General features: G+C 47.3%; 2 protein-coding genes across 9 annotated transcripts in view; both read left to right on the top strand.

The window, feature by feature from the left end:
• Positions 1-12,736, top strand: part of PRDM10 (PR/SET domain 10) — a 69,564-nt gene extending 56,828 nt beyond the window's left edge. For all 6 annotated transcript variants that reach the window (XM_014600891.3, XM_059719711.1, XM_019490126.2 and 3 more), the window contains 4 exons: positions 139-279; positions 6,353-6,521; positions 7,459-7,571; positions 9,036-12,736. In XM_014600891.3, the coding sequence (XP_014456377.1) occupies positions 139-279; positions 6,353-6,521; positions 7,459-7,571; positions 9,036-9,272 (660 nt within the window). In that variant the 3' untranslated portion in view covers positions 9,273-12,736. The remainder of the gene's footprint in view (positions 1-138; positions 280-6,352; positions 6,522-7,458; positions 7,572-9,035) is intronic.
• Positions 12,737-14,400: 1,664 nt separating this feature from the next.
• Positions 14,401-23,901, top strand: part of NFRKB (nuclear factor related to kappaB binding protein) — a 31,184-nt gene continuing 21,683 nt past the window's right edge. For 2 of the 3 annotated variants that reach the window (XM_006277858.4, XM_014600884.3), the window contains exons 1-7: positions 14,401-14,484; positions 14,902-14,996; positions 17,609-17,760; positions 18,243-18,444; positions 18,984-19,111; positions 21,795-21,969; positions 22,470-22,571. In XM_006277858.4, coding sequence (XP_006277920.1) covers positions 17,626-17,760; positions 18,243-18,444; positions 18,984-19,111; positions 21,795-21,969; positions 22,470-22,571 — 742 coding nt within the window. In that variant the 5' untranslated portion in view covers positions 14,401-14,484; positions 14,902-14,996; positions 17,609-17,625. Of the gene's footprint in view, positions 14,485-14,901; positions 14,997-15,026; positions 15,050-17,608; positions 17,761-18,242; positions 18,445-18,983; positions 19,112-21,794; positions 21,970-22,469; positions 22,572-23,901 lie in introns of those variants that run through there. The other variant, XM_019490141.2, reaches the window with a different exon arrangement.

Genomic DNA, 23,901 nt, shown 5'->3' on the forward strand with positions numbered 1-23,901 from the left:
ATTTTTAATTTGGTAGTGCCCGGAGATCCTGATCAGGATCATGGCCCCATTGTTCAAAGCACTGTACAGTAAAATGATGGACACAGTCCCTTTCTCAAAAGAATCTACAGTTTCTAGCTCTGTTTTGATTTGTCCCAGGCTACCTCACCTCACCAGTCCCAACACTCTACTGTGGATGTGGGACAGCTGCATGACCCTCAGACGTACGCCCAGCATGCCATCCAGGTGCAGCATATCCAGGTCACAGAGCCAACCTCAACAACTCAGTCATCATCGCAGGTATCCCACACTTTTAGTGTAAAGAGAATTACGCATAACAGGATGCACAAGTGTAAACCTTGGACAGCTCAATCTGCAGCAGCTTTATCCATAGCATTCCTCTTGAACTGCCCATGAAGTGAGTGCTCTTTGAAATCATTTGATAGTTCCCAGTTGGTCCAATTTATCATGCTATATGCAGGGTAATTATAGAGACACAGTGGGTGGGCACATTTATGTCTCCATATGATTAAGGCAGTGTGATCCATTAACAGATGTATGAATATGGGCCATCCCCACAGGGAACCTCAGGGGAATAGGTGCATCTTGATGAAACAGTGTGGACTGAGCCTGAGACTAGAAACTAGGAAGTCTGAGTTCAAATCCTACCTCTGCCACTAACTAACTGGGTGACTTGGGGCAAGACCTACCAGTTCTTTACCTCCGTTTTTTTCTATCTGTAGAATGGGTATAATGATACTTACCTATTCCACAGGTTGGTGATGACTGGTCAAACCAAGAAAGTGCATAAGTGAAAGTCTAATGTGCCTATATACTGCAGGGCTGTGTGCTTTAGAAATGCATTGGCAGCTATATAAGAGAGACATGTTCAAAATGGGCCTTTTTTATAAAACAAGTCTCTTTGTGTATGGAAAAAATGTAAAATGCTGTTTAAACAAAAAAACCTTTACATAGAATCATAGAAGTCGGGTCGGAAGGGACCTTGCAGATCTTCAGGTCCGACCCCCGGCCTGGGCAGGAAGAAAACTGGGCTCAAATGACCCCAGCCAGGTAGGCATCACGCCGCTTCTTAAAGACCCCCAGGGTAGGAGCCAGCACCATTTCCCGTGGAAGTTGGTCCCAGATCCTAGCCGCCCTGACTGTGAAGTAGTTCTTACGGATGTCTAATCTAAACCTACTCTCTCCAGCAACTTGTGGCCGTTATTCCTTGTTATCCCGGGGGGCGCTAGAGGAAACAAGGTCTCCCTCAAACCCTTCTGGTCCCCCCTAGTGAGTTTATAGACAGTCACCAGGTCCCCCCTCAGCCTTCTCTTGCGAAGGTTGAACAGGTTCAGGTCCCGTAACCTCTCGTTGTAGGGTCTGCCCTGCAGTCCCCGGATCATGTGGGTGGCCCTCCTCTGGATCCTCTCAATGTTGTCCACATCCCTCTTGAAGTGGGGTGCCCAGAACTGGACACAGTACTCCAGCTGCGGCCTGACCAGTGTCGCGTAGAGGGGGAGCATAACCTCCTTGGACCTACTTGAGATGCACCTGTGGATGCATGATAAGGTCCAGTTAGCCCTGCCGACCGTGACCTCGCATTGTCGGCCCATGTTCTTCTTGGAGTCAATGATGACTCCAAGATCCCTTTCTGCCTCTATGCTCTCAAGAGGGGAGTTTCCCATCTTATAAGTGTGCTGCTGGTTACTACTGCCCCAGTGCAGCACCCTGCACTTGTCAGTATTGAAACACATCCTGTTTTTGTTAGCCTACCCTTGCAACCTATCCAGGTCTTTCTGCAGTCTTTCCCTCCCTACTAGCATGCCCACCTCACCCCAAATTTTGGTATCATCAGCAAATTTGAACAGGTTGCTTTTCACCCCGTCGTCCAAATCGCTGATAAAGAAATTGAACAGTGTGAGCCCAAGGACCGAGCCCTGGGGGACTCCGCTGCCCGCTTCCCCCCAGGTCGAATATGACCCATCCACCACCACCCTCTGAGTACAACCCTTCAGGCAATTCTCAATCCATCTGACTGCGTAGGCATCGATGCCACAGTCACCTAGTTTTTTAATGAGGATGGGGTGGTAGACAGTGTCAAAGGCCTTGCTGAAGTCCAGAAAGACTACATCCATGGTGACACCTGCATCCAATGCTTTTGTGACTTGATTGTAAAAGGCAATCAGGTTGGTCTGACATGACCTGCCCCTAATGAAAGCATGCTGGTTGCCCTTGAGCATCATCCCTGATGCCGGCCCGTCACAGATGTGCTCCTTGATGATCTTCTCAAAGAGTTTCCCCAGGATTGAGGTAAGACTGATGGGCCTATAGTTGCCCAGGTCCTCCCTCCTCCCTTTTTTAAAGATGGGGACCACATTGGCTATCTTCCAGTCATCTGGCACCTGGCCCGAGCACCACGAGCGCTCGTAAAGCCGTGCCAAGGGCTCTGCAATAACCCCTGCTAGCTCCCTCAACACCCTGGGGTGGAGAGCATCTGGACCTTGCTGATTTGAACAAGTCCAGCCCCTTCAGTAGCACTCTAACCCGGTCCTCCTCAACCTTAGGTCTTGAGGCATTCCCCTCAAGTCCATCTTGAATCACGGTGGGGGAGTCCCTGTCCCTGCACAAGAAAACGGAGGTGAAGAATTTGTTAAAGAGGTCTGCCTTCTCCTCTGGCGCGACCACCAGATTGGCCAGCGCATCTTGCAGGGGCCCCACATTTTCCGGCACCTTCTTCATCCTCCCTATATATTTGAAAAAGGACTTTTTATTATCTTTGATCTTGGACGCTAGTCCTAGCTCTATGTCCGCCTTAGCTTTCCTAACAGACCCCCTACAGGCCCGAGCAGTGGAGGTATACTCCTCTTCCACTAGGTGTACGCCGCCTTTTCGGCAACCAGGCATTCCCGGACGTCCTTGGTGAGCCAGGGAGGCTTTTGGGCGCTCTTGCCCCCCTTGCTTCTAGTTGGGATCGTCACCTCTTGGGCCCTGAGTATCGTCTCCTTAATGAACGACCACTCATCTTGGGCACTGAGTTCCCCTGCCCTCGAGAACCCCAGCGTCTCTCCCACCAATCTCCTCAACTCGTTGAAGTTGGCCCTCTTGAAGTCTGGGGCTACCGCCTTACTGCAGGCCCTTGTCACCCTGTGCTGGATGATGAATTCCAGCAAGCGATGATCGCTATCACCCAGGTGGTCAAGGACCTGGAGGCCCCTTACCAGATCATCGCCTGTGGCCAGGACCAGGTCCAACAGGACATTTCCTCTGGTGGGACTGTGCACCTCCTGGGTTAAGTGGAGGTCCTGTATCTCTGCCAGGAACCTCCTGGATCTGTCCGACCTGGCTGACTGCTCCTCCCAGCAGATGTCCGGGTAATTTAAATCACCCATGACAACTACATCCCTTGCCTTAAGTGCTTCTGCAAGCTGGCCCGAAAATTCCCAGTCCAGCTCCTCCCCTTGGTTGGGGGGTCTGTAGTAGACCCCCACCGTTACATCCCTCTCCCCATGACCCCCTTGTATCTTGACCCAGAGCACTTCAGCTTGCCCTTCCTCCGACCCTCCTCCTACAGACTGGCTTGGTGCCAAAAAGATTTTCAGGGCCCTTGCAGGGCCAGATTAACCCTTTAATGGGCCCTAGACAAAAAAACTCATGAGCCCCGGGCTGGTCAAGACCCTCCTTCCCACCCTAGTGCTGCCGCCTGCGGGGAGCAGGGCTTGGAGCCACCGCTAGGAAGCAGCCACTGTGATGGTGAGGCCAGTAGAAGGGCAGGGCAGGGCCCTAGACATATGCCTAGTTTGCCTGTGCGTTAATCCAGCCCTGGTCCCTTGTAGTCATTTCCTCTAAAACACCATTTAGCACTGCCCTCTTCCTGTTGGAAATCTCAGGATAATATATAGGCTTTTCAGTCATCAAATTCAGCAAATGAACGGGGTGGGCTAAGATCCAAGGTCCCTTACTTGAAACACTGTTTGCATCTCCCTTTTTTGCATCACTCAAGTTGTTTAGCTGTGTACAATCTCCCTGGCAGCCTTGAAGATAGGTACAATAGTTCTTTAGCTATTGGCTTTGATGCACTGAATGATGACCAATGGTAGGTGCATTGCCTGCCAGTTAGTACCTGGTGAGAGGAGATTTAGGTTCTATGACTGATGATGAAGATGATAAACTGAGAAAATATAAATGCTAAGGAAAAATTAAAACCTTTTTTGAAGTGTCAGTAGATTGAAATGTGATTCTTCTTATCATGGGAAGGTGTTCATCTTATAGTCTTGGTCTCTTACTGGCAGCTAGAGACTTGTACATTTCTGTTTCTCTTTTGATCCCAGCTCCTTGCCAGAGACATTGTGACTTTGAACAAGTTATACCTTTGTAACTCAGTTTGTCTGTCACAAACTTAGGTGTAATAATATTAGCCATGCATAGAGGTTGTGAGGCTAATTCAAAGAAGGCTTTGAAATCCTTGGATGAAAGGAACTATATAAAGTGAATGCATTATCCTCAATAGTAGTACTAGTACTAGTATTGCAGGGGCAACAGAAGAACAAGACTTCCGTTTTTAGCATTTGAAGAAGAACCACCCCTAGGAATGGCAGAGTGTTTATTCTCCATGCCATTCATCCAGTGCTTGGCCTCATCTGAGGGTGTTGTTACACGTTAACTTGAATATGTGTTAAGGGCCATTAAAACAGGAGTGTCCGCACATTAGGGCAGAGAAACACAGTGCTAAGGGTCCTCCAAGTGGCTCAGAGATAATCCTCTTCGATTGAGGATTGCCTGTGACTGGTTTTGAGCAGCTCACATTGCAGTCATGTATGACTGCTCCATAGGCCCAAAGCCAGTTGGGAGTGATCCTCCAGCATCCCAAGAGGAACCACTTCCAGCTGCTCTATCTTTCTTCATAGTGACAGCACCTAAATGTAAGAATCCCTCCTCTACTCCCACTCCAGGTTTTTCCTGGCTCCCAGGGCCCCCCTGTTCCTGCTCCCACCCCTAGGGCTCCTCCCCTGCCCCTTAGGACTTGCCTCTGTCCCCACCCCACTGGTCCTCATGGCTCACCTCTGGTTCCTGTGTCTCCCAGTTCACCTGTAGGTTCTGATACTGTCCTAGGGGAGCAGGGAGGGAAGAGGAACTCATCTGCCTAGCCACCACCACTGTGGCTGGGCTGCTACTGCTCTTCAGGCTGAGCCCAGCCCAGAGGGTGGCTGGAAGGCAAGTTCCCCTTCCCTGATTGCTCAGGTGGGACAACTCCAGGAGTTGCAGGTGAGCTGGCTGCTGGAGGGGTGGAGGGTGTGTCCAATCTGAGGATGCAAGGCGGCTGGCCTGATCGGAGGCGGGGCAGGCAGTGCGGTGGGCCCAGTCCTGGGAGGGGAGGGGGCATTGATGATGTGGCAGGTCTGATCTGGGGGGAAGGAGCAGACACTGAGCCCAGTGCCAGCCTGATGCAGGTGCGGGGGGTGCGAACCTCTTCCCCTACTGTCCTGGATCAGGCCTGCACCCTGGATCCCTGCTCACTGCCCCCTTCCCCTCACCCCAGGAGCTCCTGGTTTAACCTGCAGCTCCTAGCACTGACCTGGTGGAGTAAGCAGGGAAGGAGAACCATCCTGCCACCACTACTTGCTCTCGTGGCTGGTCTCAGCCCAGAAAGTAGTAGCAGCCTGGTGGCAGTGGCAGGTGGGTTCATTCCCCTTGCCTGCTGTTCCCCTGGGACAGCGCTGGCAGTACAGGTAAACCAGGGGACATACGGGGGCAGGAGTGAGCTGTGAGGGCCAGGGAGGGAGCCCTAGGAGTTAAGAGGACAAGGCACAGCAGGTGGCTTGATCCAGGCAGTGGGGGGCAGCAGGGACACAGGACAGGCAAGGGCTGGCAGGCCCAATGGGACCCTTCCAGCCCCTGACTGCCACAGTCCAGGCCCCCTACTCTGTCCCTGAGAACAGGTGAGCTGGGCAGGCTCAGAAGCCAACTTGGTTCTTAGCCATGCCCCTGATCACCAGCCCTCTAAGGGTAGGTCAGAGCAGTGCACATTACAGGGGGTATTAGCCCTTAATGTGGGACTGCTCAAACCACATGCTAATGTTAACACCAATTACAAGTAGCACGTGCTAAGTGTAATGTGCAAGGCCGTGAGAGTGCCAGAGGTTTGATGGCTGTAATACACATATTTACTCTGTTGAGAGCTGCGCTGAAAACACACTGATTCCTGTCTTGCTGACAGTCTGGTTGACTGTCATTCAGTGCTAACCCAGGCTGAGGTTTACATGGGATTAGTGTCAGACTCCTGTTACTGAGAAGAAGGTACATACAGCTGCACAAATGTAAGCTTCAGCGTGCCGGAATGTAAACAATAATATGTGCTTTTATGGTCTTGTTCTAGGTGGGAAGTCAGCCACTGAGTCCCTCCTCACAACAATCGCAGCAGGAACTCAGCCCTTCCCAAATGCAGACCAACACATCAGCACAAAACCAAACCCTCCAACAGCAGCAAAGCTCCTCAGTCCAACACACGTTCTTACCCAGCCCGTGGAACTCATTTCGTAGCTACCGTAAGTATCAGGAATGTGGGAACAGTGCTACTGATTCCCTGTATTAGGCACATGTCTGTCCTTGACTGTGGATTGCTCATACATGCAGTCTGAAAGCGCTTACACAGGGGTGACGTGAAATGGGCTTTTCATGCCAAATATAAATAACTTCTTGTACAGTTCTGAGTGGCTGGAACCTTTATGTATCCTTGAGCAGCACATGGTTAAGGAGTTCTTCATCTGTGGTGACAACAGGATGTGATGTCTAGAAAAGGGCCAGATTCTCAGCTGATGGCAGTTGGAATAGCTCCGCTGAAGTCAATAGTGCTATGTTATTTTCACTATTAGAAAACTGGTTCCATGTGCCTGATTTGTTCAGCAAGGAGTACTCAATCTTTGCAGGAAAAATTCACAAAAAGCCCAACATGTAAATCTGTGGCCACTTTAATCTTGCAACCCATAGAGACAGCAGATGCCAACGTGCAATCACCATTTCATTTGAGCAGTCCTGCTGCATTGCATCCTGGAACCTCCTTTTCCACTTACCTCCACAGGAAAGCAGGATGATCAGAGGGCATATACTATAGCACTCTGTGGGCTTGCTTTAGAACAGTGGTTCTCCACCTTTTTAGACTCAAGGCACCCTGCCATAACATTTGTGAACTGAGCAGCACATCATTTATATATTGTAGTGCTTACCCACTTGAAGAGCGGCTGGGAAGGCAGAGCAGTCGGCAGGGAAGAGCCTGCACTGCAGTGAGTGGGGAGAGGAGGAGCAGCCGGAAGGAAGAGCCTGCACCTACCTCTCTTATCTCCTCACTCCCTGCAATACCCTTCAAAGGCTGTCATAGCACCCTGGTTGGGAGTCACTGCGTTAGACCTTCTGACCACTCTTATCGTCCTCCTTACTAACCTATGAGAGTGTTTGACTATATTTTTTCTAATTTCTACCTTCTAGCATCCGAGATTCAGATGATGGCCATCCCACAGGGTCAATATGTGATCGCAGAGACTGCTGTAGGTACTCCTGTCACCACAGTGAATACAGGGCAAGTGAAAGCAGTCACACAGGTAAGCAAGGGGATGCAGCTTTTGTTCTGGGGGGAGGAATAAAGCTTAGCCATAAGGTCTAACCATTTTAGAGAACACCAAAACAGTAATCGGGCACATCAAGCAGAGAACATGGTAATGGTAGTGTCACAATAGGGGAGCAGTTGTATTTAAGTTGGAAGCTAACATGAAAACTGAGTGTGTCTGCATATGAGTGTGTGGCAGATGGGATTACATAATCTAAAGCATAATAGGCTTTCTGCAGTTCTTGGACCAGCTACCATATTGGGACAGAATCCATAGCCAAGAAGTCAGTCCAGAAGTGATGTGACACACCTGGTCAAAATTGTCCTGGAATGAGAAGGAATGGATTAGGGTTTTTTAGACTCCTTGACGCAGAAAATGATTTGTTTAGTAGGAAGGAAGCAGTCATGTCCTTCCAGGAAAGCAGTTTATTACTTTTGAAATAGTAGCATGATATCTTAAGAGATGAGAAAAACCGAAGGTGCTTGCGAGTTCTGAAGTTGCCAGACTCTTACACACACAAGTAACTTTGAGGAGCTGGTTTCATTGGCTACAGATGTCATGTTCGTCCTGAAATAAATCATTTTATCCTGGGACAAAGTTCAGCTGTTTAGATGTCCCAGAATATATCCTAAAAATGTTAGAAGTGCTAACAGTATATCCCATGACATTGCAAAGTGTATCTGAACAATTATCTCAGGACTGCATTGAATCAATGGTAGAAAAGTGGCAGTGCATTCAGCTGCTCACTGAACCCTGACTAGAAGGGTGATGTTTGTACACAAAAATCCTGGGATGGTTTTGTTCTGGGATAGAGGCAAAACTTTTCCAGGGACAAATACAACATCTCTTTCTAGCCATTGTGTTCATTGCACTGAATACAGAGACTTTCCACTTGGATAAATATTTGAAAGATCAAAGCTCAAATTATTATCAATTTTAGTTATAAATTTAGGTAATATACTTGAATTTAATTTTCAAAACAGTATTTTTAGATGCCTTTATGGTTTCAATTTCTGCATAACTGAATGGGCTGAATGACCTCTCAGCGGAAGCTTCCAATGTACTGAAAGCACCTTGAAAGAGATCCAACATATTCATGTAAAGTAGAACACAGAAAATGCAAGTTTGACTTAAGTGCAAGGTAGAATAAGAGACTTTCACAATGATTGTGAGGTAAATCCAGTTGTTTAATTTTAATTTCTAGGAGATGTGTTTAATTACAGCAGGTTTTGGCCTATGGTAGATTAACCCTCCCTAAGGGAGTCCAGCATACCTTATGACAAATTGAAAGTATCTTATTTGTGTTGTGCTTGTTTCCATAGTTGTTTAAACATGATACAGTTAGATCTTTCATTCATGCCAAAATATCTCCCAGCAGATAATTTAGAATACATTTTAGAGAAAGATGGGTTTTCAGCTCATATGAAACATTTGTGTAATTTTTGCTTTACCCTGCAGACTCATTATGTGATGTCTGAAGGTCAAACCGATTTGGATGTAAAACAGAACTCTTCGCTCTCCAGTGGGGTTCAGGTGGGCGTGTCTCAGCCATCAGCCCACTCAGATCCCTTGGAAGCACAAGCAACCAATCAACAGCAAACGACCCAATACATTATCACTACGACCACCAATGGAAATGGAGGCAGTGAAGTGCACATCACAAAACCAAGAACTTTCCCAGCAGAACATGAGTGAAGAAATCCTTCAGTGTCACCTGACCATAAGGACAGCCACCCTCCAAAAAAAAACCTCCCCTGGGTCTCTTGGAGCTCATTATGTTTTCAAGTATTCGTTCACTTCAACTAACATCTTGGAGTTCTTGCTAATGCTTTAAGGGGGTCCAAAGTCTCAGCGACAATTTAAAAGGTACCCTTAAAATCCTTGCGGGGTGCCGCCATTTTATGCAGCTCTTTAATAGAAAAGAGAAGTCAGGAAATGGAAACTATGCTTGCTCTACTTTTTTGGCATGTCTGATGACCCTTATTTTCCTTTGTGGAAGTATTTACAGTGTACAACATTTAGTGTAACGGTAGAGGAGATGACTTGTCAAACAAATGGCTAAATGGCGATTTATGCTCTGTGTATATTTTTAACATCAACAGTTAAACAAAACAGCATAATTTAAACTGCCTGTGTTGTTAGCTGTATGTCGGAACTGCTCCCTCTGTCTTTGCTTTTTAAATGGCCAAGGAGGAAGGGCGCTTACCAGCTTGGTAAGGACCAGATCACTTAGGAAGATGGAGCAGCAGCAAAACAAAGACTCTTTGTGTGTGTGTGTGTGTGTGGGACAGACGTAACAATGAAGCTGTGAAGCTGTGCGGAAACAGTCAATTAAATTATTATTTTTGCAGCCCTTTAGAACTGTTTACATATTGTCTGCCTTGCCCTGCCAAGCAGTTCTAGGGAGAATGAAAGGTGCAGTCTTGAAACCTCAACACTTGGATGAATGGACTGAAATCATAGTAGCACATGATGGTAAACACTGAGCCTATGTTGTGTTCCCCCTACACTAACTGGGAACTCTTCTTTCACCTGTAAGCATGTGAAAGGCTCAGTAATGTTTTAACCTGCACAGCAGCTTTTGCTGTGTCCTATGATGATGGTTGTATCAGGAGAGAATGGATGGAGGGGAAACAAGTGGATGTTTTTACCCTGATTTGATCATTTTAAAGTAAGAAGGCACTCGAAAATCAGTGCCTTGCAGTTGCTGTTTGAGACACACTTTAATCTGAAACATTGGAAGATAACCTCTCTAACCTCCTCTCCCTATGCACACCTCTTTGCAGACGCTGAGGTAGCTATCTTTAATGCTGTCTCAAAATGTGTTTATTTTTCCCATGAAGGTTGGATGGAAAGTTGGTTACTCACATTTTCCATGGATCTTGTTAATGATGCACTGTAATTCCTATGGACTGTTTCATAAAATGACCAGCCTTGGACTCAGGAAACACAACAAAAAAAAAAAGAACACTAGTGGACCACTATTAAAAAGACAATGAAAGCCATCCCAAAGGATTGCCTGTGTTCGTAAACCTGGTCTGTGTACAGAACTCGTGTCACGCTTTGGGACCAGGAGAAAGGGAAGCTGTACCTTTAAGGCAGTTTGTTTTTCCTTAAGTTGCTCCTCTTCAAGGGTCTGGTTGGTTGGGGGTTTTTTTTGTCTTTAAACCAAATGGAAGGGGACCATTTTCATTTTGTTACCTGGGAGAATATGACCACAGCTCCAAGTACTGTTGATGGGGGAGATGCTGTATATGCCTAAACCTCTAGAAATTCTGCCTCAAAAGTCATCCCAGAATGCCAGTATAATAGGATAAATTTATTCCAGAAAGTGTAAGATTTGGTTGTAACAGCATTTCATGACATTAGAGACATTAGTAGGTTGAATAATTCTTTTCCAGTGCTGCACTGAGTGTGAATATGCAACCCTTCCTTCCATCGGTATTCCCACCAATTTTGATGGGATTACTTATGCGAGTGAGGACTCCAATCCACGCAGAAGTTGCAGTACCAAGCCCTGTGAAGCGAACATTTTAACCGTAAGAGAACAAGCTGAAGTCATGAAGTAACACCATAACTGGACGACTGGAAAGCTTACTTGCTGGCAAGGCCTCATGCCACGTATCACTGTTAATACAGAGTGGAAATCATTACTGTGCGTGATGAAACAAGCCCTGTCAAAATACGGTAACGGCTCAGCATTGCTTTGGGGTAGCCTTGAAGTGATTTGCCAAAATGTAGATTAAATTTGTGCCTGGGATCTCGCTTCTTTTATCGTCCCAAAATGCTGGGGCATTAAAAAGCCTCTTCAAAGATATTAAGGGCCTGGGTCCTGATCCACACACAGTGCTTTGAAATCAATGAGTGTCTTTCTTTTTACGTAGTGGATTTGAGTCGGGCCTTTTCTTGCAGTGGTGCTAATCTACTGCAGTTCCCATTAATTTCATCCAGAGTTGTGGATGCTGAGCACTTTTGAAATTGGGCCCTTGGTTTTGTTGTTTGTGTGGGAGAGGAAGTTCACTGCCCTGTTTTGCCTCTCAGTTTCCTGTTCAAGAGAGGAGGCTTTCCTTAGACTGCCAGATGATGTAGTGACACTGTCATAAAAATTCAAAGAGCCAAATATATGGTACAAATGAAGAGAAGTGGAAAATATGGAAATGTCATGTGGCAAGTAGTTACTGTTTTATGGAAGTATTTTAAAGTCTTAAAAGGCTCAGTTTTCAGACATGAAAATTGGACCTTTTTTCCTTTAAATTGTTGTAAATGTAGAGTTTAAAAAGCTATTTTTTTTCTTTGACTTTGTTTAGAAAGTATCAAAAAATGTGGACACTTGTTTTTGTACCAGTTCTTTCAGGATGAACACAAGTCCGGTGTTATGGAAAGCAGTTTCAAAATGGCCTCTTTGAATGTGCATCTTGCTTATGTAGGAGTCTGTCCTTTTTTTCCACAGCAGCATCATACACAAAATCACCAGCCAGAGATCTGTGTGCTGGTTCACTTCATGTCCCAAATTAATGAATGCATGAGAGGATGCTCTTCCCTGAGAATTAAGCATCATGCATATTCATTCCAAGTTAATGAGTTGTCTGATTATAATGATTACACAGATGTGGAGAAAGAACAGAAGACAGGGCCCAGTTTTGCAGCTTAGAAGTCCTACAGCATGTCAGTACTGCAGGACCCCCTTAAACGAGAAGCTCTCATGGACTTCCGCAGTGCAAGACACAGGAAATTTTGCTGAACCAGCCCAAAGGTCTCTTTGTCCCCTAAATAATGTCCCATCGGAGCTTAATTCTGGAATACACTTCTTCTGCTCACTGCCAGCTAAATTCTGCCCTAAGAATATGCTAAGGGAGTCGTCCTTGGCTTCATTGGGGGTCCCTGTGCTCATGCCTCCCGAGTGCAAAAGTTGGCACCAATTCTTTACTCTCCAAAAGAATCGTACCTGATTTTTTTCAAAGGATTACTAGAACACCTGGGACTAAATCTGGATGTTTCATGAGACATTGAATCTGACATACGTTGCATCATTCTGACCCTGTTATTTAAATGTGTATGTTTATTGTACATTCAGTGACTGTTATAGTGTTAATGGTCTTGTGCTACCTGGCAGGTGTAAAAACAAAAATAATAAATCTTTTCTTTTTTTACGTACCAAACATGACCTGTGCATTCAGGAAGGTGAGGTCATCTGCACTGCCACCTATATGTAATCATTGTTTCATTAAAACTTTTTGTCTCCACATCCTGGGGAAGGGACCAGGCTTTTCCTGAGTCTCCAATGCTGCACACACATTGTGGTGCCTACCCAGGATAAAATATAAGCAGATCAAATCCATCCCAAAGTTAGTCGTGTGACTATAAGTAGACGCTACAAGATGACTGGTAGCCTTTGTGAGCACGGGTTTCAGTCCACATGTCCGCAACACAAGAAAAAAAAAAGGAGGGGATTTGTTGGAAGTCTCAGCGAAAGCTTCACTTTGAATGTGTCATGGAGCTTTATTATGCTCCTTTCCTCCCCAAATCCATCTTGACCCGGGGTAGAGTTGAGACGCGTGGACTAAGGTGGCAGAGGAAAGCACGCATCGCTGCTGTCCGCACTGCCTGTGTCAGTGAGACGCTGAAGACGTGAGTGAGGCTTCTCCAGAACTGGAGAGATCAATCGGGTGCTTAACGTACGGCCTGCTGGGCTACCGGAGGGCACTGTGTGGCCAGATCCTGCTCTCCCGTTGCCCATGGCCCTGTCTTGGCTGTGGGCTCTCGTACTGTTGCTGGGCCCATGGCAGCTCATGGCCCAGGAGAAGCCCATGTGGGTTTGGCGCCCCAGGGTACACGGTAGCTGTGAGGCAGGTTGGGGGGCTGGTTTGGTAAGAGACCCTGGAAAGGCCTGGAGAGAAGGATGTCTGCTCCAGCAACCCCATGGGTTCTTTAATGCCCCGCTTGACATTTTGTGGTGCATTTTTTGCCCAAATAGCACAAAACTCAAGGATGGGTATCTGACAATATTTTCCCTTTAAAAAAGTTTCCTAGCACTATGGAAATTAAATATGACATCGTATATTGGATGCTCAAAATTATATTTGCTGAAAAACTATTGTACACTGAAAAAAATGTGCAAATAAGTATGCGTATAAATCTTATTTTGTACTTTGTATTGCACAGCGTATTTTGCCAGTGAATGAGGGAGAACTGGGTCATAAGTTGAAGCATTTCTTTATTTCGGGGCAAGGAAGTGCTGACAGGAAGCTGGGAAGTCGGTGACGATTCCTGGTGACTGAGCTGGGCTTTGCCTTTGCTGCAACCAGCGGCCTCAACACTTGCCCTACGTTTTGCAGGCGAGGCTCCCTTGAGTAGATGCGATCTCTGTTATTAGAGCAACTCAGGAGTTGGAGGGGAAAAGTTATTTTTTTCCAACTCCTGAGTTGGTTTCATAGAAGAGATCACATCTCAAAAGAGCCTTGCCGCCTCCTGTTTTTGGACAACCAAAAACCCATCCTACATTATGGGGTACAAAAAAACTAGATCTCTTGGTTCCCAAAGGATGCCTTTTATTAGACCCACTGGGAAATCGCAAGAAAATGGTCCTTTTCTGCATTTGGAACACTTTTTTTTACTATTTTTGATCGTACGTCGCACCAAGGGAGAAAACAACGATTGCACCAATACGACGCTGCCCGCGCCCGGGCACACCGCTCCGCGCGGGGGCAGGGGGCGCAGTCGCGGACCCGCCCGCACTGCACTGCGCATGCGTGAGAAGCTGTGCCCACACTCGCCTCCCGGGGAGGGGGCGCGCATGCGCAGGGAAGCTCGCGGGCCTGGTGTGCGCCCCTCGGGGTGCGCATGCGCGGTGCCCCTTCCCCGGGGAAGCGGAAGGAGCCGTAGCGGCCTGGAGCGGGCGCGCCGAGCGGTGAGGCGCCGGGGCCGGGGCCGGGGGGCAGCAGCGCCGTGTCGGGGGCGGATCCGACCCTGACCGAGCCCTGGGCCTACCCCGAGCGCAACACGGGGCGCCGGGCCGGGCCCTTACGGGGAGTCCGCCCCTGAACTGTCTTTTGGGCAGTTCCCCTCTGACAGCGACTTCCTGCGGGACCCCGGGCACGTCCCTTAGCTCCTCTGCACCCGGACAAGGGCCCCCCCCCCAGCTGAAACCCGGGGTCTGCGTGGACCGCGGCGCCGAGGGCCGGTGTGTCGCCCCTGGTGCCGTTGTGCGGCCGGGAATCTCCCCGGGGTCGCGGCCCAGTTGGGAAAGACAGAAGTCAGTAGCCGCCGTTCACCTTTTCTCTCTGCTGTTGCTAATCCAGGTCCAACCTCTTGTGCTTGCTTGCAGGGGAGGTCGGCCGTCACCCGCCGCGGTGCCGGCCCTCGCTCCGGGCTTTTAATGCTGTCAACGTCCAACAACAGGCGCCGTGTTTCCTGCCGAAGGTATTGACCCCCTGCTCCGTCTCCGCTTCGTTTCTGAAGGGTGCTTTTCGCCTGTAAGACGCCGGAGCAACCCCTGCTGCGCTGGGGGGGGGTGAGATCAGCGCAGCCGTTTGTCAATAAACGTGCGAGAGATGAATTCATTTTGATCGGTTCCCACGTTGAGACTCGGGCCGCGGTCCCGCGTGCAGCCCTTCGTGGGCAAGCCTGGTGCTGCTCAGCAGCCCGCCGTACGCGGACGGCGTGTCGCAGTCTCAAGCGTAGACGCAGCCCCGTGGGTCGGGGATTGGCAGCCCCTGGCACACGTGTCCGTTAGTGGCACGTGGAGCCGTTTCCCCCGGCATGCCAGGAGGCGCGCAAGGAAATGGTTTTAAGATATATATTTTTAAGTTGCTGCTCCAGGCTCTCTTAATACAGCTGTCTGCGTCCCCAGGCTGCACCCTCCAGCCCGGCCTGGTCTCTGGGGAGCTGCGGGAGTCCCGCCTCGGCAGGGCAGCTCCTGGGTGCTGGGGCAGGGTGGGGAGAAGTAGGTGCAGGGGGAGGCGCCGCAGGTAGGTTGGCTCTTGGGAAGGCAAGGCCTGGGTGGGAAGTGTGGCTGCCCTGGGGCTCTGCAGGCTCAGGCCACAATGGACCAGCGGGCAGGGGCACCCAGCAGCACTTGAGGTGGGGCCTGGTGCGGCCCCCGCAGCTCCATGGGGATGGGCTGCAGCCACCCTGCCCAGGAGGGGATGCTGTCTGGCCAGAGCAGGATGCTGGGCTTGGGGGGGCTCGCGACTCTGGGCTCAGCCTCCCTGCGTGCCGTGTACACTGTGAGTGGGACGGAGCTGCCCCCTGTGCAAGAGCCCAGCTGTGGGAAACCTCCGGGACCCCAGGAGCAGCTGCTACCTACCTGGGCCCCAGCCTTGCCCACCCTCCGCTCCCCTCCGGGGTTCGGGGCTCAGGCAGGCGCTGCACAGGACTGCGCCCAGCTGGGGCAGCACACATGCATGCCTCCTGGTGGATGGCAGTGGAGGGGCCAGGGTTGTGCTGTCCCGCCCTGTGCCCTGAGGCATACGTTGCAGTCACTGCCAGCGCAGAGCTGTTCCCAGGGTCCGGAGCCCCGGCACCTCAGGGTGGATGGCAGGGAAGGGTCCTGGGGTTGCGCTGCCTCGGGCCCCTCCACTACTGTCTGTCCAGAGGGGTGCACGGCAGCCACTGACACAAAACCCAGTTGGGGTCTGGAATCCACAGGGATGGCCCTAAGAGGGGGCTGTGGCCACTGCAAAATTCACCTTAGTACCCCCTCCCCATATCCACCCCTCCAGCACCTCCCAGGCTGCTGCTGCCTGCCCCACTTCTGAGCCCAGCCCCCCCACCAAGGAGTGCTGCACCTTTGCAGGCTCAGCTGTGGGAGGCGGGCACTGGTAGCCCTGCTGAGAGGGGTGGCTATGAGGGTGGTCGGAAAGTGGCCATAACCCCTCCCAAGTCCTCTCTAGCACCGTCCCTGCAGCTAGCTGATGGGCAGGCCCTGGGCTGGGGCCTCCATGGACTGTGCTGCAGCCTGGACTTCGGCTCCCCAGGGAAGCACAGGGGCTGGGTTCAGCCCAGAGCATTGTTGGTTGGACTTTGTCCTGCGGCCCAGCAGCCCAGCCACATGTGGGCATGTGTACACGTGTGGCTGGTTATGTGTGCGTGTCTGGTTTTATGTGCATCCATGTGTGTGTGTCTGGTTGTATGTGTACGCATAGTATAGGAAGTTTTATTTACTGTCGCCAGGTTTAGAAATTTTAGAAAACCTGGTATTTCTTGTCAGACTTGCTCATCTTAGCAGATCTGTAGCTTGAAGTATAGTCTATGACACGTAATGAGAAATACTGTTTATTTCCAGGTGGGTTTTTATATGCTTACTCTTTGAAGCCCCATTCCTGGGAAGTTTTTGTCCTTTTTGGTTTGCATTGCCTGCAAGTTTCACTCTCTTGGTAAATAAATAAATCCGATTTTTGTCGAGGCAATTCTTTAGAAATCCTGTTGAAAGTGGTGTGAGACTTTAAGCATGAGTTACATTGTCAGAGTGAATTTAACTTGAAAGACATTTGAATTCAAATCCGTATACTACTTTCTGTATGACAGCATGTTTTTAATTTGGATTTAAACATTCCTCAGCTGTATTTCATTCTAGTTTTGCATTGCTAAAATCAAACTCACACGCACCAGCCCAGTCTTTTATTACTGGAGTTTAATGACAACAAAATACAAGCTACATTAAAAATGAAAATGATGTAACATGGAAGTGGCACAAGTAAGAACGTTTTAGAGCTATCAGTATTAATCAGCTAGTGTCCTTTTCTGTTTCCCTGAGGTTCTTCATGTACAACTCACGTCTGTGCACTTGCACATCTCAACTGAAAGTGGTAGCTTCCTGTATTTTTTATGCATTGTTGAATTTACCACTGCTAGTACACTGGAGAACAATTACCCATTCAGTATAATTGGTTGACTACCCAGTTTTATGCACCCATTTTGTTAAATGCACGTTCTAAAAGAATAATTCAGCATCAGTTGCATCAGAGATTGGGTGATGGCAATAGATGAGGGGATGGTTGTGTGATTTGTTTGTTTTGTTTTGTTTTGTTCAGGATCATAAGAGTGAAGAATGGATTCTCTGGATCATATGCTGACAGATCCTTTGGAGCTGGGACCATGTGGGGAAGGAAATGGTGCACGAATCATGGAGGACTGTATGCTGGGTGCAACAAGAGTTAGCCTGCCGGAGGACCTTTTGGAGGATGTGAGTGGTACTAAGAGCACTGTTTACTTCCAAAGTCCTTGACAAACAATGTTCTCAACACCCTTTGAAAATGAATAAATACTCTTACTCTATCTCTGTGAAACAGTAAGGAGTAAAGAAGTGATAATATTTTCAGGTATTGCATTCCCTGTTGAAAAAGGATGTTTTTTTAGAAAACGACTTATTTTTTAGTTTGCTCTTTGTGTAAATCAACTTAGTAACTTATTCCCTTTACAAATCTGCCCTTGAAACTGCTCTCTGTGTAATAACTCTGGTTTTTCTCTATCTCATGGCCTCATGACTGAAATCGTTTAATTTGCTTACCTTTTAGTGTCTTTATTCCTACTACTTTCCACAGCCTATGCCTGTTGTCTTGTCATCTTTAACTGTAGTATGCCTTGAGGGATTCACATTTGTTAAGGATGCTTGGAGACATTCTGCTTCATTTACATTTTGATTTGGTTTTGTTTTGTTTTGTTTAGCCTGAGATCTTTTTTGAAGTTGTCAGCTTGTCTACATGGCAGGAGGTGCTTACAGATTCACAGCGCGACCACCTGAAAAAGTTCCTGCCTCATTTCCCTGAAAATAATGCTGAACACCAGAACAAACTCATCTCATCTCTTTTCAGTGGAGAGAACTTCCGCTTTGGAAATCCATTGCACATTGCACAGAAACTCTTCCGGGGTCAGTGGTCAGCCCACTTTTAACTTTGTTTTTAATTGGATGTATTGCTTGTATAGGCTTCCAGGGTGATAATCCAACAGTCTGAAGAACTCTTCATCTGCACAATTGGTACAGAATGGACAGCCCCACATGCTGCTTTGCAGCATTCTTCACATTAAAGTAGGACTCATGCAGGAAAAGATGAAACTTTGGTCTTTGACCTCTTTTCTAAGATGGTCAGAAAGAGGTTCAGTCAGTGGCAATTGTTCTGTTTCTGTGATATATATGCCACTCTGTTGAGACCTCAACTTATTTCTCAGAGGATGCTGTAACATGGCAACAAATCCTTGATTTGCTGACCTAGAACAGTGAGGCTGCATATCTGATTACCACTCCCAAGAAATCTAGTCTTTAATACTGTAATTCATTCTTCAGTGTCGTAAGAGCTACCATAGTATCTGGATTAGTTAGGAAGCAAAAATATATTACAGCACTTTAATTTTTGCTTTTAAAAAAACACTCTTCTTCACTCGCATCTGAGCGTTTATTCTTTTCTGCAGATGGACATTTTAATCCTGAAGTTGTGAAATACAGGCAACTCTGTTTCAAGTCCCAATACAAGCGCTACCTGAGCTCCCAGCAGCAGTACTTCTACCGGTTGCTCAAGCAGATCCTTGCCTCCCGCAATGTAAGTGCCTGCAGGGTGCAGTGATAAGCTTGATGCATTATGTGAAGAACAGGATAAGCGGGTATGTTTGTCTGAGATTAAAGGATTCAGTATGGGCTTGTCTAGCCAGTTTTCACCTGGTTTTAAAAAATAATACTGCAGTTTTTATTTTCAATCTTTTACTGAAAGGATTTTGGACAGTTTCACAGATATTGCGTGTCTTATTCTGAAACTAGCCATACATCTCATACACTGTCTCTCTGTATCCCTCAGGAGTTTGTTTTACAAACTATAAGCAGTTTTTCCCTCTCTTTCCTTCCCCCCTCTTCCCATTAATTAAGTACTCTTACACTGTACTGTTTTACAGCTAGTTGACCATCAGTTTACCAGATTCCTCCAGCATCAGATGGAAAGCAGCAAAACTGGAATAGAATCATTTTCCTGACTTTCTGTTCTGATGGTTTTCCCGTGCTAATAAACCATTAGTACTGACTTTGAATGTTCTGTTGTAACTGTTAGTCCTTTCTCCTTTCATTTTAATTGTGGTATCTTGGCTTTTAAAGACATTGAATTTGGAATGCAAGGAACATAGGTTGTGGTTATCTGCTAACCTTCTTTAATATAGCAGTATTGCTTACTAAACTTAGCTTGCAAAGCTGACTGGTCACATAGTTAAAGACTAACCAGAGAGCTTCTCTCATGTTAAGGTTGAGTCCAAGGTTCTCAGTTTCTCCTGCAGCTTGTGGTAAACATAATAAAAAAATCTTAACAGCTTTTGGATATTACAGGTGCTTTACCCTATAGTGCAGGGGTGGGCAGTTATTTTGGGTGGAGGGCCGCTTACTGAGTTTTGGCAAGCCCTCGAGGGCCACATGACAGGCAGCCCAGGGCAGATCAATAATAATTTTCTAAATTTTTAGGGGCCCCGCGGTCTGGATAGAATGGCCTGGCAGGCCGCATCCGGCCCCTGGGCCGTATTTTGCCCGCCCCTGTTGTAGCAGGATATGCAGTCAAGCTCATATACTAGGCTTGCAGTAGGTGAAAGAAGAGGGCCTGGTTTCCAAATAAACCATTTATTTGTAATTGGGCTTTCACACATGCTGTTACTTTTAGCTACCCCTTCTTGCACAGCTCTTAATTATGTGAGTCCTGGGCCTTTAATCTTAGGATGTTAAGTAATTTCAGGGGCTGATAAAGCTTCTCTGTCTCTTAGAGAAGCTGCCTCAGAAGGCAGAGTTTATGTGATGTTTGACATGCAGTGAAAGTGCTGAGCTAGGAGTGCAGGATGTTTCTGGCTGCTGGATACAGTGCAGGTCTGGACTTCTGAAAGGTCCATTCTTACACTGCTATATGAGAGGCTCCTTCCTTTGATCTCTGCAAGGGGCAGGCAAAATACAGCCTGAAGGCCGGATCCAGCCCACCAAGTGATTCCATCTGGCCTGCAGTGGCTCCTTTCGGCTGCTGCTGTGTACTGGCACCCTGGCCCATCTGCCCTGCACCCACTGCCAACGGTGCCAGATGGAGTGGGCAGGCAGGCAGGTGGGGTTTCCATGGAGACTGGCCCAGGACCCTCATTGGCAGGGCACACTTGGCCAGACAACTGGGCTAGGACCTCGGGCAGGTGGGCAGCAATGTCTAGGAACGGGGCAGATGGGAGAGGCCAGGGCTGGGATCGCAGGTACCTGTCAAAGGGGATGGATGTGCAGGGAGCAGATCGCAGCTCTGCCCTGGGCCTGGACCCCAGCCCCCTGCTGTTACTACCTAGCGCCACCCACCTGTCCCTCCTGGATGCCACTGCCTGCCTACCCATGTTCCCTTCCTACCTGTCCAGCTGAGTATTCTCTACCCACAGGGGTCCCAGGCTGGTTTTCATGGTGACCCTGCCCACTCCATCCTGTGACCCCAGCAGTCAGTGGGTGTGGGGCAGATGGACCTGAAGCTGGTTAGGATCAATTGGCATCTCTTCAGTCTCTGCTGTGCCAGGTGATGTAAACAGCTGTGATGGAGCATTGAGGCCAGGCAGAATGCCTTGTGGCTACTTTTGCACTACTCCCTCAGGCCCAGAATCAGGGGAGGAGAGGGGCTGAAAGTAGTGAATTACTGGGCTACATGCCTTGAAAGTCACTGCAGTTACAGCTGGAGAGCCAGGGAGAATGAGGCTCTCCACCTACAGAAAGAATTATCTTGGCCCTTATACTATTCATGAAGGAGTGAAATAAGAGTTGGAAGGTAGGGTTTGTGTGTAGCACTTTTTTATTCTAGTGCCTAAACCAGTGTCATTTTTCTCTGGAAGCCTTTTTTTGTCCCCATATCTTTTATGTAAAACTGATATTTGAAATTCATCTTTTCAGTTGTGTTTCAGGATGGTGAGTAGGCAGTTCTTGATAAAGTGGATCATTTGGAGTGAGAATAAGGGATAGTGGAAACGGAGGGGAATGAAGAATACAAATCAGTTTTTTGATTGTCTCTTATTAACTGCTGGCCTGCTTCTTAGAGCTGTCTGAATGCCCAGGGTTTGTCCACAATAAGGTTCAGCATCTAAAGAATTGAGGCAGATCCTAACAATTTAACATGGATGTTGAACATTTACTTCTTTGTAAAACTAAATGGGTAGTGTGGTTTGAATGTAAGTTAGTTACATTCCCTACAGAATTGGGCTCTATATCCATAGTCTTCCAGTGGTGTATCTGTCTTCTTCTTTCAGTACTTGCTAGACCTGGCTAGGAAAGGAGGGCCTGATATGACCCTTAAGAAGAAACATCCAGCACCTGCACGTGGCCCAGAAGAACGGGATAGACGGACACATCGGCGCTACTTAAAGGTTTTGAGGGAGGTAAAGGAGGAGTGTGGAGACGCTACTTTATCCTCTGATGAAGAAGGTAATGTTCATTGTGTTCTAGGACTAGTGTGACGGATTGGGCTGTGGGTGTGCTAGAATACTTTGCGCAAATAGTTGAAAACTTCCCTTAGGTAGAGACCAAACAAAGAAAGAGTGACTTTCTGGGTTTCTCTTGGCATTTAACTTCCTTGAATCAAAATGTCTGTTATAAGACCCTCCTGATAACCTGCTCTTAGGGGCAGAGTGAATGGTTCAGAGAGGTCACAAAAATGAAAATAGAGTTTTCCACTGATCGGTTATCACAAAGATTATCACCTGGACTTGCACATAAAATTCACAGTTTCTGTGAGCATAGGTAGAGAAGCATGCAGAAGCTGATCCTTATGCACTTAATTGTGTTGAGATGTAATTAATCACATTTCTTGTTTTTCAGATAAATGAGTTATGTTCTTTTGGCTTAGTTCTGGGGAACAGAGTGACCTTGCTTTTGACACCTGTAGAAATGGGGTTGAATTTAACTTTTTTTTTTTCTTCTATCAGATCTAAGTTCCTGGCTTCCAAATTCTCCAGCCCGTTGCCCAAGTCCAGCAGTTCCCCTCAGAATGACCCCCACATTATCAACCCAAGACATGAAAACATCAGGTGAGAACTGAGCTAGGATGTGGGGCTGCCTGCAGCCACTCCTGCAGGTGTGGGTTCATTCTAGATCTTCTGAAGAGTTGAGCATTGTCAATCATGTAGTGGATGCGAAGTTTTGTAATGATTACTTTCCTAATTCATGAGATATCTAGCTCTTCTTTCTTTAAAAGCCAGTATTTTGTTGAGGAAAGTTACTCTTTTAACACAAAGTTCTCTTTCTCCTCTTTTTGGTGGTAAAAAGACTCCTAAAAACAAAACAAAAAAACCTAATTGTACTACCTGATTGTTTTACTTTAACGGTCAATACATAATGCAGGTTGAATGATATTACTATTGTAGGAGGTCATCCTCCAGCTATCCAATCTGCAAACTCCTCTTCCACCCTGTTACCCGGATTACAGGTAACCTTATGGGTAGGTTACTGATGAGAGGCAGAAACCGATTTACAGCCCAACCTTTTACTTGGGCTTTAGAACATAAAAAAACATTTATCGCAAAGTTTGTCTGGTTACCCATGACAGTACAACATAGATTCTCACCTATATCAGCTGGGGAAACACGGAAAGTACAGGGTGGGTAGCACGTAGATAAGCAGCAGGTCTTCTTGAATTTGCCGAGTTCTCCAAATTTTTCTCCAGCCTATGCCCAATATTTTATAGATGGTTGATTCTAATAAATGATCTCTGATTGGTTTTATTTAAATTTCTTTGTTTCACTGAAACTTTTGGAACTGAACTAAGCCAGATCTTTTGTGGACTTAAAAGGTGTCAGTTAGGATTTATATTCTTGGGAAAGAAAGAGGGAGGGTTTCTTATCACCTTTCCTTCCTCATTGTGGAGTGCTGCTCAACACTGGTCTGGTTCTTCTTCACCTTAGTTTATGGTCTTCTCTGACAAGGCTGTTTTTCTTTTTACAAATTATCTAAGCATTTTAACAAAAATATATCTATTAAAGCAGAATAACACAATATATTTGGTTACATCAATTACTAGTATTAATATTTTATGATAAAGCTCTGATATTGTGTGTATGGATTATTTAATGTATGGTCTTCCCTTTTCTCCTTTCAGGCCTTGTGCCTTTTTGTGTTTGGCCTCCTTTACTTTGCTGACCAAGCTTGTTGTCACATCTGCAAAGGTTCACACTAGGGTCACACAGAAACAGGCTTTTGGGTCCTTCTGCTTGGCAGCATTTCTGCAGCTTGGCCTAGGCCCCTTGAAAATGGCCAAGGCTGGCAACCCCTACACATGCAACCAAATAAAGCTAGGTGGCTCGTAGAAGAAAGTGTTGTATTCAGTGTTCCCCACTTGATCTGATGTGGGTCACAGCTTGA

This window comes from Alligator mississippiensis, chromosome 16 (assembly GCF_030867095.1).
Source record: "Alligator mississippiensis isolate rAllMis1 chromosome 16, rAllMis1, whole genome shotgun sequence".
NCBI lineage: Eukaryota > Metazoa > Chordata > Crocodylia > Alligatoridae > Alligator > Alligator mississippiensis.